The 15,004-nt window shown below is 37.3% G+C and overlaps 2 protein-coding genes across 9 annotated transcripts in view; one reads left to right on the top strand and one right to left on the bottom strand.

Moving 5' to 3' along the window:
- RB1 (RB transcriptional corepressor 1) overlaps window positions 1-15,004 on the bottom strand; it is a 183,806-nt gene that overhangs the window by 20,131 nt on the left and 148,671 nt on the right. For all 3 annotated transcript variants that reach the window (XM_055244932.2, XM_055244934.2, XM_055244933.2), the window contains exon 18: window positions 2,626-2,744. In XM_055244932.2, coding sequence (XP_055100907.1) covers window positions 2,626-2,744 — 119 coding nt within the window. The remainder of the gene's footprint in view (window positions 1-2,625; window positions 2,745-15,004) is intronic.
- LPAR6 (lysophosphatidic acid receptor 6) overlaps window positions 11,357-15,004 on the top strand; it is a 58,196-nt gene continuing 54,548 nt past the window's right edge. For 2 of the 6 annotated variants that reach the window (XR_010116040.1, XR_010116041.1), the window contains exon 1: window positions 11,357-11,477. The gene's annotated coding sequence lies outside the window, so the exon portion shown is untranslated. The remainder of the gene's footprint in view (window positions 11,478-15,004) is intronic. The other 4 variants (XR_008651416.2, XR_008651415.2, XR_008651413.2 and 1 more) reach the window with 3 other exon arrangements.

Raw genomic sequence — 15,004 nt, 5'->3', positions numbered from 1 at the left:
TATTTAACAGAATAATCTAGATCTACTTTCTGATTTTCTTTTGGTAGCCGGCAAATGAACTTATTTTTAAAGACATAAACTTTAAGAACAAAGAGAACAGGAAGTAGAATTTGTGCCTTATTATGGATGTTTCTACAACATGCAGTATATTAACCAGTACACTAAGAAAAGCGACTCATTATCACAATGATTTTAGAAGGACCCGTGTCTGGTCTAGTATCCACTTTGGATTTTCATTCAGTTCACTGACAGTATCGTAAACTGGCCTAACTTGGGCAAAGTTAGTCTCTGAAGTTCTAGGTGTAAATATCCAATTACCTACCAGATATAACTACTCGAATCTCAGACTTAATAAGAACAAGGCAGAGCTCTGGATTTATTTTCCCATCTCAAAGAATAGCTCTACATTACATCTAGTGTCTTAAGTCAAAAACCTAGGAGTTATTTTTAATTTCTCCATTTTCCAAATTCCTGAAATCCAACATAAAACCAATGTAAAACCTATTAATTTATCTCTAAATACACCCCAGATCTCTCCATTTCTATTTCTAATACCATACCTTAGACCAAGTCACCTACATCCCTCATCTGAACTACAGAAATAGTCTCCAAATTGGCTTCTCGCTTTTTGCCTTGCCCTGTCCCTTTCTTTCCTCCAAACCCACCTGGACTTCAGACAGCAGCTAGAGAGTGGACCTTTAAAAATACAAATTATAGCAAGCTCCATTCCTGCTTAAATGGTTTCCCACTATCCTTAGAGAATCCAAACTCCTTACTATGGCCTGTAGGAACCTATAAGATCTACCCCAGCTTAGCTCTTCAGTCTCATCTTGCACCACTCTCCTCTTCCAATACCCCAGCCACACTAGGATTTCTTTCTTTCTGTTCCTAAATCCAACTAAGTTTGATCTGCCCTACAGCCACTGCACTTGCTGTTTGTTCTGCCTGGAATGCACATAATGCAGATTTTTGCCTAGCTAGCATCAGCTTGCCCTTCCGGTGTCACGTCAAAATGTCACTTTATCAGAGAAAGGAAAGTCCCACTAAGCATTCTATCAGCCTCTCTGTTTCTCTCTTTCACATCATTCTGTTTATTTCCTTTGTAGCACTTATTATACTCTAAAATCATCTTACATCTTGGTTTACTTGTTCATTGCCTATGTTCCTCCTCCAGAATGTAAGCTCTATGAGGAGAAGGACCCAGGCCATCTTACTTCTGTATTCCCAGTGCCTACACCACTTCCTGGCAGTTAACAGATGACTGCTTCTTGAATTTAAAAAAAACAAGGCTTAACTTATTTATATAATGCATTACTTAGGAAACAAATGTATACATGAAGGCAGGGTCTCCATATGCCAGAAACACTTTGGGTACAAGTTAGCATGAAAATAACATCTCTGGAAAATGGCCCCTGCACTAATACAGAATACTGTAATGTCAGTTCCTACACAGAATTAAACAGAAACAAAATATTAGGCACATTTCTGTGAAAGGCAATGTAGCTAGAGTGATTAAGAGCCTGGGCTTTGGGATTAGATAGCTTAGGTTTGAATTCTGTTGACCTTAGGCAAGTTATCTTATTTCTCTAATTCCTATTTTATAGATAACAGGCTGACAGCAGTATCTACTACCTTATGGGCTGTTACGAAGATTACATGAAAAAATAAATCTTAAGTACTTAGGCCATTGCCCAGCACACAGTTAGTGATTGCTTTTGTGAAAGGAAAATAAACACTTGGGACCCCAATTCACTATGCCAAAAGGAAAAAATTAAGCTGAAATCTGAGTCATGCAAGAAACTGCCTTTCCTTTTGTTCCCACACAAATAAATACAGATAAAAGGTTAAATACTCCCACAGATAGCGGCTCTATGTTCACCTTATCTTATGTAAAGTGTGGATTCACTCAGCATGAGCTGGATAGATAATTGACGATTCCTCTACCTGCTCTTTTTCTCTTGCAACATGTGGATTACCATACCCTTTTTCTTTCCCCTCCAGACTGACTTTCTCATTTAAATATTGGAGCCCTCAAAATCATCATTGGAAAAAGGCACAGATCTCTCTCCTGGGCATGTCCTTAACCTTGGCAAAATAAACTTCTACATTGATTGAGACCTGTTTCAGATACGTTTGGGTTTACATTTTCTTTTCCCATCATCATCACCAGCACACACTAATCAACTGTGTGTTAGTCCACATCCCATACTTCTTCCTACACTTATCCTATGCTTCACTCCAAATGGACTGACCTGCACACACTGAAAAATGTTTTCTGCTTCCTTTGATATTTTTGAGTTAATGCCATTCTGACTCTTGGAACACACTCCTCTGTCTCCTCTATCCTCTCCAGTTTCCATGTTGAAATCCTATTCCACCTAAACTGCCAACTCTGCCATAAAAACTGCTCTCATTATGCAAATCCTAGGTGATTCAGTAGCACTCTGTACTCTTTTATATTACTTTATTTGGGTCATGTACCTTTTATTACTAATTTCTTAAAAACAGAAACAATTCTTATTCAAAATTCTATTCCCTACAGTTTCTTTATAGAATGTTACATTGCACTTATGCTTAAAATTTATTTGCAGTTTGAATGGTCAACATAACATGTATTTTGCTTACATATCTGCTGCAGTGTGATTATTCTGGAGAGGAAGATTAACAGGACAAGCAGATTCAAAGTGATCAGTTGGTCCTTCTCGGTCCTTTGATTGTTTAATAAGATCAAATAAAGGCGAATCCTATATGAAACATGATGAGATTAAAACCACATTAGTAAGCATAATTTTCCCAGGTACATATCAAAATCATATTGTTTGACATGGTAAGCACTATGAATTTTAGGCACAATTGACAGTGGCAATTTAAAAGTCAGAATGAAATATTTTTCTCTACTTCGAAATTCCCAATTGACAATTTTTGTACTTCCCACACACAAAAAAGTAGAAAAATGTGTAACCTTCAATGCTTATATTAGAAAATAAGTTAGAAGTTAGGGGGAAAGACAGAAAAAAACAAAGGAAGTGGAGAGAAAGAAATGAAGACATGAGCAGAACTTAATGAAACTGAAAACAAAGATAAAACACAGTTTGGTCAACGAAGCTAAAAATGGGTTCTTTGAAATAACTAGTAAATCTCCAGTCAGATTGATCAAGATAAAGAAAAGAGATAGATAGGCAGTATTAGGTATGAAAAATGGGACATAATCACAAAGATTAAAAAGATAATAGGGAATTATTATGAATAATTTTATATCAATAAATTGGAAAACGTAGACCAAGTGGAAAATTACTACAAAAATACAAATTACCAAAACTCAATAAAAAAGAAATAAAATAACTTACATAGTCCTGCAACTATTAAATAATTTGAATCAATAATTTAAAATCTTCCCATAAATAAAACATCAAGCTCATTTGGTTTTACCAGTAAATTCTACCAAACATTCAAGGGACAGATAATTCCACTTTTACTCAGATTTTCTTCCTGGAATGGAAAAACTAGAAACATTCCTCATCTCGTTTTATGAAGCTAGTACAATATTGATACTAAAACCAGTTCAAAGAGCAAACAAACCCCAAAGCTAGCAGAAGACAAAAAATAACCAAGATCAGAGCAGAACTGAAGTAGATAGAGACACAAAAAACTCTTAAAAAATCAATGAATCCAGGAGCTTATTTTTTGAAAAAATTAATAAAATAGACCACTAGCTAGACTAATATAGAAGGAAAGAGAGAAGAATGGAATAAATGCAATCAGAAATGACAAGGGAGATACCACCCTTACCCCACAGAAATACAAACAACCATCAGAAAACACTATAAACAACTCTATGCACATGAACTAAAAAATCTAGAAGAAATGAATACATTCCTGGACACATATACCCTCCCAAGACTGAACCAGGAAGAAATCAAATCCCTAAGTAGACCAATAACATGTTCTGAAATTGAGGCAGTAATAAATAGCCTGCCAACCAAAAAAAAAAAAAAATCCCAGGATCAGATGCATTCACAGCTGAATTCTACCAGAGGTACAAATTTCTACTGAAACTATTCTAAAAAATTGAAAGGAAGGGACTCCTCTGTAACTTATTTTATGAGGCCAGCATCATCCTGATAGCAAAACCTAGCAGAGATACAACAAAAAAAGAAAATTTCAGGCCAATATCTCTGATGCACGTCAATGCAAAAATCCACAATAAAATACTGGCAAACCAAATCCAGCACACACCAAAAAGCTTATCTACCACGATCAAGCTGGCTTCATCCCCAGAATGCAAGGCTGGTTCAACATATGCAAACCAATAAATGTGATTCATCACATAAACAGAATTAAAGACAAAAACCACATGATTATCTGTGGTTGCAGAAGAGGCCTTTGATAAAATTCAACATAATGTTAAAAACTCTGAACAAACTAGGTATTCAAGGAATGTACCTCAAAGAGCCATCTATGACAAACCCACAGCCAATATAATACTGAATGGGGAAAAGCTGGAAGCATTCCCCTTGAAAACCAGCACAAGACGAGGATACTCTGTCTCACAAATCCTATTTAACATAGTATTGGAAGATCTGGCCAGGGCAATCAGGCAAGAGAAACAAATAAAGATGTTCAGATAGGAAGAGAGGAGGACAAATTATCATCTTAACCCAAAACCTTCTTAAGCTGATAAGCAACTTCAGGAAAGTCTCAGATACAAAATCAATGTGCAATAATCACTAGCATTCCTATACACCAACAATAAGCAAGCAAAGAGCCAAATCATGAATGAACTCCAATTCACAATTGCCACAAAATGAATAAAATACCTAGGAATACAGCTAACAAGGGAAGTGAAGGGCCTCTTCAACAACTACCAACCACTGCTCAAAGAAATCAAAGAGGACACAAACAAATGGAAAAACATTCCATGTTTATGGATAGAAAGAATCAATATTGTGAGACTGACCATACAGCCCAAAGTTATTTATAGATTCAATGCTATTCCCATTAAACTACCATAGGCTTTCTTCACAGAATTAGAAAAAACTAATTCACATGGGACCAAAATTCATAAAATTCATATGGAACTAAAAAAGAGCGCAAATATCCAAGACAATCCTAAGCAAAAAGAACAAAGCTGGAGGCATCACACTACCTGACTTCAAACTATACTACAAGGCTACAGTAACCAAAACAGCATGGTATTAGTACAAGAGCAGACACACAGAAGAATGGAACAGAGTAGAGGACTCAGAAATAAGACCACACACCTACAACCATCTGATCTTTGATAAACCTGACAAAAACAAGCAATGGAGAAAGGATTCCCTATTAAATAAATGGTCCTGGGGGAATTGGCTAGTCATATGCAGAAAATTGAAACTAGACCCCTTCTTTAAACCTTATACAAAAATTAACTCAAGATGAATTAAAGACTTAAATGTAAAACCGAAAACTCTAAAAATCCTAGAAGAAAATCTAGGCAATACCATTTGGGACATAGGCATGGGCTAAGATTTCATGATGAAAACACCAAAAGCAATCACAACAAAAGCAGAAATTGACAATGGGATCTAATTAAATTCAACAGCTTCTGCACAGAAAAAAAAAAAAAAAAAAAAGCTATCATCAGAGTGCACAGACAACCTACACAATGGGAGAAAATTTTTGCAATCTATCCATCTGACAAAGTTCTAACATCCAGAGTCTACAAGGAACTTAAACTTACAAGAAAAAAAAACAACTCCATTCAAAAGTGGGCAAAGGATATGAACAGATCTGAATTCATATAAATTGGAAACTTCTGGATGACTAAAACTACAACAAACTAAATTAAATGGAATCTTTGGAAGATAAATAACATTGGTTAAAGATGGCAAATTGAATGCATACATTAACTTTCTCTCATAAAACCCCACTAAAACGGCAATAAACTGACTTATTTTAAAAGACACAAACCTTTCAGATACAACTTTTTTTTTTAAGAGACAGGGTCTTGCTCTGTCACCTGGGCTGGAGCATAGTGGCACAATCATGGCTCACTGCAGCCTCCTGAGTAGCTAGGACTATAGGAATGCGCCATGGTGCCCAGCTAATTTTCTAAAAATTTTTTTGTAGAGACAGGGTCTCCCTATGTTGTCCAGGCTGGAGATACAAAATTTTGAAAGTTTGGAAGGCAGATACACAAATGGTAACCTACTCAGCAGGTGAGAAAAAACTGAATTGGAACTCAGCAGTAAGGAAAGCCAACAGGCAAACCAGATAAACTTTTAACCCACCAAAAGGATGTGGCTTTTATGTGGCAATACCACGTACTTTGGGCAGTGAGGTACTGAGTAACAGGATAAAAGACCTAAAGATATGCAATGCGGGTTTCTTAAGAAATTACTCTATCAAATAACTATACAATGAAGTTCACAAACCTCACCCAGGTGCTCAGAGCTTCTAACTAATTTTTAGTGATTTACTCTTTTATATGAGCGGCAATCAAATATTTCCAGAAAGTCCCTAATATAAATGTGCCAAAACAAAACAACAAAAAGGAGATCTGGGAGATGCAGAAACTATGCAGGAGGAGAAATTTAAAAAGAAAGAAAAAAAATGGCGATTACTCAACAGTTCTTTCAAATAGGAAGTTACTCATGCCTAAGCAATACATTCCTAAATACTATTTTTCTTATTTATCCTGCTCTTAATTCACTCGACAAAAAAAAAAACACGAAGAACAAGTTTAAAAAAAGCCATTAGCAATAAAAGCACAGGTCCTGGAATTAGAGATATATAAGCTCAAATTCTTGTTTACTAGTTTGAAGTTTACTAGTAATGAAACGTTTTGCTCTCTGAACCTCAGTTTCATTACTTGAAAAGCAGGAATACAGCACTCATTTTGCAGGATTACATGATACATCACATGAAGTGACTTCAAGTAGCCACTTGAACATTCAACTCTTTTCTCAGCTTTCAGTGATTTGGCTTGATTATTTTATCTGAATCTCTTGGATGTGTGTATGAATGTGTTAAAGATGCGCTTTCAACTCTAAACTTTCAGGAGAAAAAAACTGTCTTCTTAAATTTACTCTTTTCCTTTCGACATGTCAAGTAGGTACTTGATAAGCTGTGAATAAAAAGAGGCATGATAATCATGTAGTCATTACACATATCACTGCAAAAGTTTAACAATTTTCAGCCCTTTTTCAGTTCCAGCAGACCAACAGGAGATGGGTTATTATCTGTAATAGTGACTCACTACAGAAATAATTCTTAAAGTGGAGATGGTGAGCATGAGTTGTCTCCTATGGAGGCATCAGAAAAAAAGGTGTCCTACAGGAGCTGGATTTTATGGGGGCAAGAAAAACAGAAGGTGGCATGTATGCTTTGGAAAAAGAAGCAGACTCTACAACTCCCATCATATAATTTTTGTTGACAAGTCATGTTTTCCTATATTCATTAGGGGCACTGCAGTATAAATAACGGCTTTCATCTGAGCTAAGTAATGCTAACAATTAACACTTAAGAAATTCATTCTAGCTGATACACATATTGTTATACTAAATATTTTATACTTCCTAGCCATGGATGAATTGAATATCTTTATTTAACTAAAATGGTATGAGTATAAACCCACATATATTCAAGAGTGGCCTACTACCAATTTTTCTCTCAAACAATGAAATTTTAGGAGACTATTGAGACCTTGCAAAGATGTGTGATTAATAGGACTTAAGTACACTAATTAGATATTTTAGATACCTTTCAGATATGAGATAAAACCTAGTTTGTGCTTCAGATTCACCCAATAGGATTATACTAAAAGCAAATTTCTCTTCCAAGGATTAAGGTGGCATTTTTCACCAATAGTCTTCATATTTCATTCAAATATCACTTTTATCACTCCATCACCCCAAACCAAATGGTCACACAGATATATAGATATTGGTTTATGATGATGAGTATGTCATGATCATGGGAAAAGTATAGTGCAGTAGGTAGGAGAACAAACTCTGGAGCCACACACAGTACATGGGTTCAAATCCTGGCCACCTGTAGTTACATGACCCTCAATAAGCTTCTCAACTGTAGAGCAGAGATACTAATGGTAATAGTAGTAACTTGAATCATAGTATATGAGAAGTGAATTAATAATGTTAAGAATTGGGAACAGTGCTTGACACAGAGTAATATAAAATATTTGATGTTATTATGGTTGTGATTCTTATTTACACCTATGAGTGCCATTATACAAAGAACACTCTATTTCCTCAAATGTATGACTGTATGCCTAGCTATCCATCCATCCACCCAGTGTATGTTGTATGTCTATGCTAGGAGGTAGAGCCATAAATGTAATAATGCTCCATTTGTCGGATACTAAATAGTCTTGAAGGAGTATTTCAGAAGCATCTGCCCTATTTGACCTTACTCAACATCTTCACTTGATGTCTATGTATAAAATAAACTTTAATCATCCTCTACCACCCCCCAAAAAGGCCTGCTTCTTCCTAGTCTTTACCATATCATTAAATCACTCCTTATATCCAGTTGCCCAAAGCAAAAAAGACAAGGAGTCATAATTATTATTCTTTCTCTCATACTTATCCAAGACACCAGGCAAGTCATATTGGCTCTAAATTCAAAATATATTCCAAGTCTAACTTCTTTTCATTACCTATACCATTGCTAGAGTCAAAGCAATTCTTATCTGTTTTCTGTCCCACTGCAAAAGCATCCTACAAACTGGTTTCCATACTTCTACTCTTGCTGCCTCCTAGATGTCCTCAGAGAGCTAATACGTTACTCCCTATCCCACCTCCATATTCAAAACCCTGCAAGAGCGTCCTGTCACACGTAGAATAAATTAAAATGCCTTATCTTGGTTTACAAAACACTACATGAGTTCTGGCCCCTTGATACCTCTCAGACCTCATGCTCTAACACTCTTCTTACTCCAGCCATCCTGGTCATCTTTCTATTCCATGACTGTGGCATAATTCTTCCTTTCTCTGGGTTTTTGTACTTGCTGTTTCCTCTGCCCGAAATACTCTTTGACCACGCTTCCTATGACTCACCCCACTCCATTATTCACACATGTCCTCAAATAGCACCTCCTAAGCAAAGCCTTGTCTAAACTTCTTGCCTAAGACAGCCATAATTCCCATTTATTTGCTACTCCTACCTCTGCTCTATTTCCTTCATAGTATTGATCACCACTTGAGGTTATGTTATAAATTCACTTATTTTCTTATTTATTATCTCTCTACTAGCAGGCAAGGTGCAGGAAGGCCTGGGCTTTGTCTATCTTATTCAATAGTGTCCCCAGTGTTTAAAACTGCCCGGCATGGCCGGGCGCGGTGGCTCACGCTTGTAATCCCAGCACTTTGGGAGACCGAGGTGGGCGGATCACGAGGTCAGGAGATCGAGACCACGGTGAAACCCCGTCTCTATTAAAAATACAAAAAAATTAGCCGGGCGTGGTGGCGGGTGCCTGTAGTCCCAGCTACTCAGAGAGGCTGAGGCAGAATGGCGTGAACCCAGGAGGCGGAGCTTGCAGTGAGCTGAGATTGCGCCACTGCACTCCAGCCTGGGCAACAGAGCGAGATTCCGTCTCTTAAAAAAACAAACAAACAAACAAACAAAAAAACTGCCTGGCACACAGTAAGGGCTCAATAAACATTTGTTGAATAAATGAACAAAGTGAGAAGGTTGATATTAAGGTAACTTAATCTCAAAGTTATCTGAGATTAACTCCACCTCAAAGTGAGAATAAGATTTAAAATGGGGCCAGGCGTGGTGGCTCAGGCCTGTAATCCCAGCACCTTGGAAAGCCGAGGCAGGTGGATCACCTGAGATCAGGAGTTCGAGACCAGCCTGGCCAACATGGCGAAACCCCATCTCCACTAAAAATACAAAAATTAGCCGGGCATAGTGGCACGCACCTGTAATCCCAGCTACTCAGGAGGCTGAGGCAGGGGAATCGCTTGAACCCAGGAGGCAGAGGTTGCAATGAGCCGAGATCGTGCCACTGTACTCTAGTCTGGGTGACAGAGCAGGATTCTCTCCCCCCAAAAAAATAAATAAGTAAAGGGAACCTTCTTAGTTATATATACCCTAAATCCTCTAAAAATATGTGTTATCTGCTCCTTTCCCCCATGTTTTTTACCTCAAATATTAGTCAAATAGAATACATGTACATGTATACCTTAGCCATTAAGTATAAACAGACACACAGTTTCAGACTTGGGTCTTTGAAATAATACTTCGTTCCTATTTACATGGTGCTTAGGGTCTGGTGAGAAGAGGCACACAAACAAGGAAATAAATATGTGATGACAAATTCAGAAAAATCCTATATAAGAACAGGGTTCTCTCATGAAGAATAAACAGGGAGATCCAGGTGGATGGGGTGAGTTCAAGGAAGGCTGATCTGGGAAGGTAACATGGATGCTGAGTCTTAAAATGTGAGAAAGAGGCTGTGCTTTGAAAGGAGAAGGGGCAGAGATCTTCCAAAAGATGAAAGATCATATACTAAGAAACTGATGTTCTTTCAGAAAATGAAAGAGGCCACCAGAACTAAAGTACCCAGATGGGATAGTGGAGAGGTTGCTAAAGAAGAGGTTGCTGTATGATCATGCAGAATCTGAAAGACCATGTTAAAACATTTAAATATTCTAAGAGAAACAGGAAACCAATTACAATAGAAACTCTGTTTTAGGATAAGTCACTAATATAGAGATAGCTAGTTCAATTGTGTCTGGCTTCCTATCACATCACTAGCACTTAGTACAGAATTGGGGTCCTAAAAATATTTGGCAATGATGACCTGTGTTGCTTTCAGGAAAGTATTCCAAGTGATAGGACCCACCATAATCCATATGGCCTTAGCTCTGTTACAAGTGACAAAATTTTCTGTCAATTTCCAACTTCCTAGCTCCAATGTCTCAAGAATATGCCAGGCGGGTGTAGGCACAGCTCCAGTGACAGCAAACAACTTTGGGGTTGTATGCATATAACTCAGGAGTTAACTCTATTGATCTGTGAAATTAAAAAAAAAACAACTACTATTTACTCAATTTACTTAAGTCTTTAACTTCATATTATGCAAAACTGAAAATATATAACAACTGTTGTGTTGTTATAATGTTGGGTGTGGTAGGCCTCAGGGGCAGGCCTCAGACCTTCTCTTGCCCTCCTTTAACCTGTTCCAAGGCAGGACTCTAATTTTTCCCCATCGTTGTAAATTGTGTGTCTTTAAGACCCTCCCCAGAGATGGTTTTTGCCCTATAGTGTAAGGGAGGAATGCTGACATCATAAAAATCCCAATGCTGACATCATAAAAACTGGATTAGGAGAGCTTCTGGATAGCTGAACACATGGAGGTTTCTGGAGGGTGGGGCCCCCAGAGGGCATGGAAGCTCTGCACCTCTGCTCCCATACCTCACCCTACGCATCTCCTCAACTGCATCCTTTGCAATATCCTTTGTAATAAACCGGTAAGTGTGTTTCCTTTGATTTTTTCTTTTTGTTTTTTCAGACAGTCTTGCTCTGTGGCCCAGGCAGGAGTGCAGTGGCACAATCTTGGCTCACTGCAATCTCTGCCTCCTGGGTTTAGGTGATTCTCATGCCTCAGCCTCTGGAGTAGCTGGGACTACAGGCGCATGCCATCACACCCAGATAATTTTTGTATTTTTAGTAGAGACGGGGTTTTGCCATGTTGGCCAGGCTGTTCTCGAACTCCTGGCATCAAGTGATCTGCCCACCTCGACCTCCCAAAGTGCTGGGATTACAGGCTTGAGCCACTGTGCCCAGTATCCTTGAGTTTTGTGAGCTGCTCCAGCAAATTAATTGAACCTAAAGAGTGTGATGTGAGAACCCCAATTTGAAGCCGGTAGGTCAGAAGTTCTGGAGGCCTAGGATGGTGTCTGGGGGTATGAGGGGCAGTCTTGGGCACTGAGCCCCCAACCAGTGGGATCTGACACTATCTCCAAGTAGACAGTATCAGAACTGAAATGGAGGATGCCCAGCTGGTATCTGCTGCTTAGTGTGTGGGGGAAAAAACCCACACATTTGGTCACAGAAGTCTTTTGTGTTGACGACTCTTGTGGTGGTATGAGAGCAGAAGAAAAACACAGTTGGAGAGAGTTTTTTCCTACACATCACTATGTTCTGGGTTTTTATTTCAGCAATAGCATGTCATCAACGAAAATGTTTTTCAGCTTATCTTTTTCCCAAAAGAAAAAAAAATGTATATAAGCAATATAAAACATAGCCAGGTCTAAAAGCAACAGTGGTGCCTAAGATGGAAAATTTAAGGAGGCATTTACTCTCACTTGCACAATCTTAGTATGAAATGTACCCTTGGTGCGCTGAACACTAACTGACAATAAAAGCTAGTTAATTTAAGATACACTGGCAAAATAGAATGATGTGTCTTACTTTCATGGTTTCCTTACACAAGAATGAAAGTACTTTCAGTTTAAAAGGTTTTATTTGAATGTATCACCTCATTTAATCTTCAAAATAAGTTAAAATTAAGTATTATTATTCATCTTATGAATCAGAAAACTTGGCTATTTTAGTAAACTGTGACTGAATACATTAGAAATATTTTTTGAGTGTGGAATAACATTTGAAGTTTATAGATATTAAAACAAAAACTCTTTTAAACTTCTTTTTAAAAATAAAAAAGCAAATGAATAGAGAAGCTTCCTAGAATTAAGTATTGAGATATTTATGACTCTTTATTTAAAACATTTTATTAATTTATTATTTTTCAGCTTTATCCATTCACTGAAAAAGGAATCTTTTTTCTTAGCTAAAAAATAGCTGAGCATTTTTTTAAGTCTTTCAAAACAGTAATCCTTTTGCTAAATTATAGATACTTTTAAGAACATAACAATGTTTAAAGGAATAGTAATGTTATATCAATGACACAATTTTATACACATGAACAAACACATTTATACCTTAAAATGTCTTTCAAAGTGGATTTATTAATTGATATCTTGGTCAAAATTTTCAAAGAAAATGAGAGATATATCAATTTGATTAGGTCTGATTTCAAAAATTTTTATTTTATTTTAAACTATGTTACTTTGTGATGTTGGGTATTTTTTTAAATATTTAAAGTATTTTGAAAAGTGCAATATGTAAAATATATTTTGTGTTTGTTCTGTTAATTTTAAAATATTGTTTAAAGAAAGGACTTCCTAACTCAAAATTAGCCAAGATTTCTAAAATTGGGTCCAGGTTTACTTGAGGATGTCTGATATACCAGCTCTGGGAGGCAGCTCCAAGGGAGATGACAAAATTCATGTAATTTTTTTTTTTTTTTTTTTTTTTTTTTTTTTTTTTGAGACGGAGTCTCGCTCTGTCGCCCAGGCTGGAGTGCAGTGGCGCCCTCTCGGCTCACTGCAAGCTCCGCCTCCCGGGTTCACGCCATTCTCCTGCCTCAGCCTCTCCGAGTAGCTGGGACTACAGGCGCCCGCCACTACGCCCGGCTAATTTTTTTGTATTTTTAGTAGAGACGGGGTTTCACCGTGGTCTCGATCTCCTGACCTCGTGATCCGCCCGCCTCGGCCTCCCAAAGTGCTGGGATTACAAGCGTGAGCCACCGCGCCCGGCCATGTAATTAAACTAAAATAGCCACTTATCTGAATGAGGTGTTACAGAAGTCAAAGTCCTCACCCATCATTACTATCTTCAGTTCAGTGAGGGTCTTCCTCCTTTCTAATAGCCAGGAAAAAAACCTTGTTAAAGAGTTTTTGTGGAATTTATCCTAAGTACAATAGGAAAGTTACCTTCTGAACCCAAAGAAAAAAATCTTGTTCTAACTGAAATGATAAGACAAAAATATCTATGATGAATATTTGCAAAATGAATAAAAATTCATACTGTATCCATCCTGGCTATCACAGTGAAACCCCATCTCTACAAAAAAATACAAAAAATTAGCCGGGCATGGTGGCATGCACTTGTAGTCCCAGCTACTCGGGAGGCTGAGGAAGGAAAAAGGCGTGAACCCAGGAGGCGGAGCTTGCAGTGAGTGGAGATGGTGCCACTGAACTCCAGCCTGGGCAACAGAGCAAGACTCCATCTCAAGAAAAAGAAAAAAATTCATACTCTAGGAAGAATTAATACTATAAAAGGAACTAATACAATGTGAGAAACAGACATTAAAAGAGGAACAGGAAAGTTCTTGAAGCTAGCATGTCTGAATATGATGAAAGTCAAAGATGCCTCACCAAATTTTGAAGGAGAGGGTTACGACTGAATAGAAAAACACAAGAAGGGTAAATTAGAGTTTAAAAGTCAGAAATAAACATGCTTGTACTGTTAAGTGACAAGGCATCAAATTATCTATTAATAATGCTCATGACTAAGACTTGTGAATAAGTTAAAAACAAGTGAATAAACAGATCCTATAATTAAATGATCAAAATTAAAGTCATTTGTAAATAATTCCTGCCTCTTAACTAGGACCTCTATACCACAGAATGAAAATCACCAGGTTTTTGCTGATAGGAATCTAACTGGTACCCTTTACCCATATCTATAATTCTATGATAGTAAATTGTGTCAAGTTTAAGCTATTCCTAGTGCTAAAGTTTTTTGTTAAAAATTGCTTAGTGATTAAACATGGTATAGTTTTATTTTCCAGTAAATAACACTTAAAAATTAAGCAACACTATTAAAAAATTTTACTGGTTTTTTGGGTTTTGCTGCTTCTACTTCTAGGTGGACCTACTCCAAGTTCCCAGAATTTCATAATCCTTAAAGCTTCCAATTCTGAAGCGGAACTAGATCTGAGACAGTAGGAGTAGGCTTATTAGCTAGTATTGGGTTCCTACCAAGTGATTTGTGTTGATATGCACATGTTACTACTTCTATAAGTTTGGAAACCCATTGGTCATTCTTGCCCTAGTGCCTTAAAATCAAAGGTTGGCCAGATACAATAGAAATGTGACATGTAAAGGTAACATAAGGGTCTTCAGGCACAATTTAGTTTCAGCACATCCAT

This window comes from Symphalangus syndactylus, chromosome 15 (assembly GCF_028878055.3).
Source record: "Symphalangus syndactylus isolate Jambi chromosome 15, NHGRI_mSymSyn1-v2.1_pri, whole genome shotgun sequence".
In the NCBI taxonomy this organism is placed as follows: domain Eukaryota; kingdom Metazoa; phylum Chordata; class Mammalia; order Primates; family Hylobatidae; genus Symphalangus; species Symphalangus syndactylus.
Note: the sequence above shows the minus strand (reverse complement) of the source record. Positions and strands in the feature narration are given on the sequence as shown.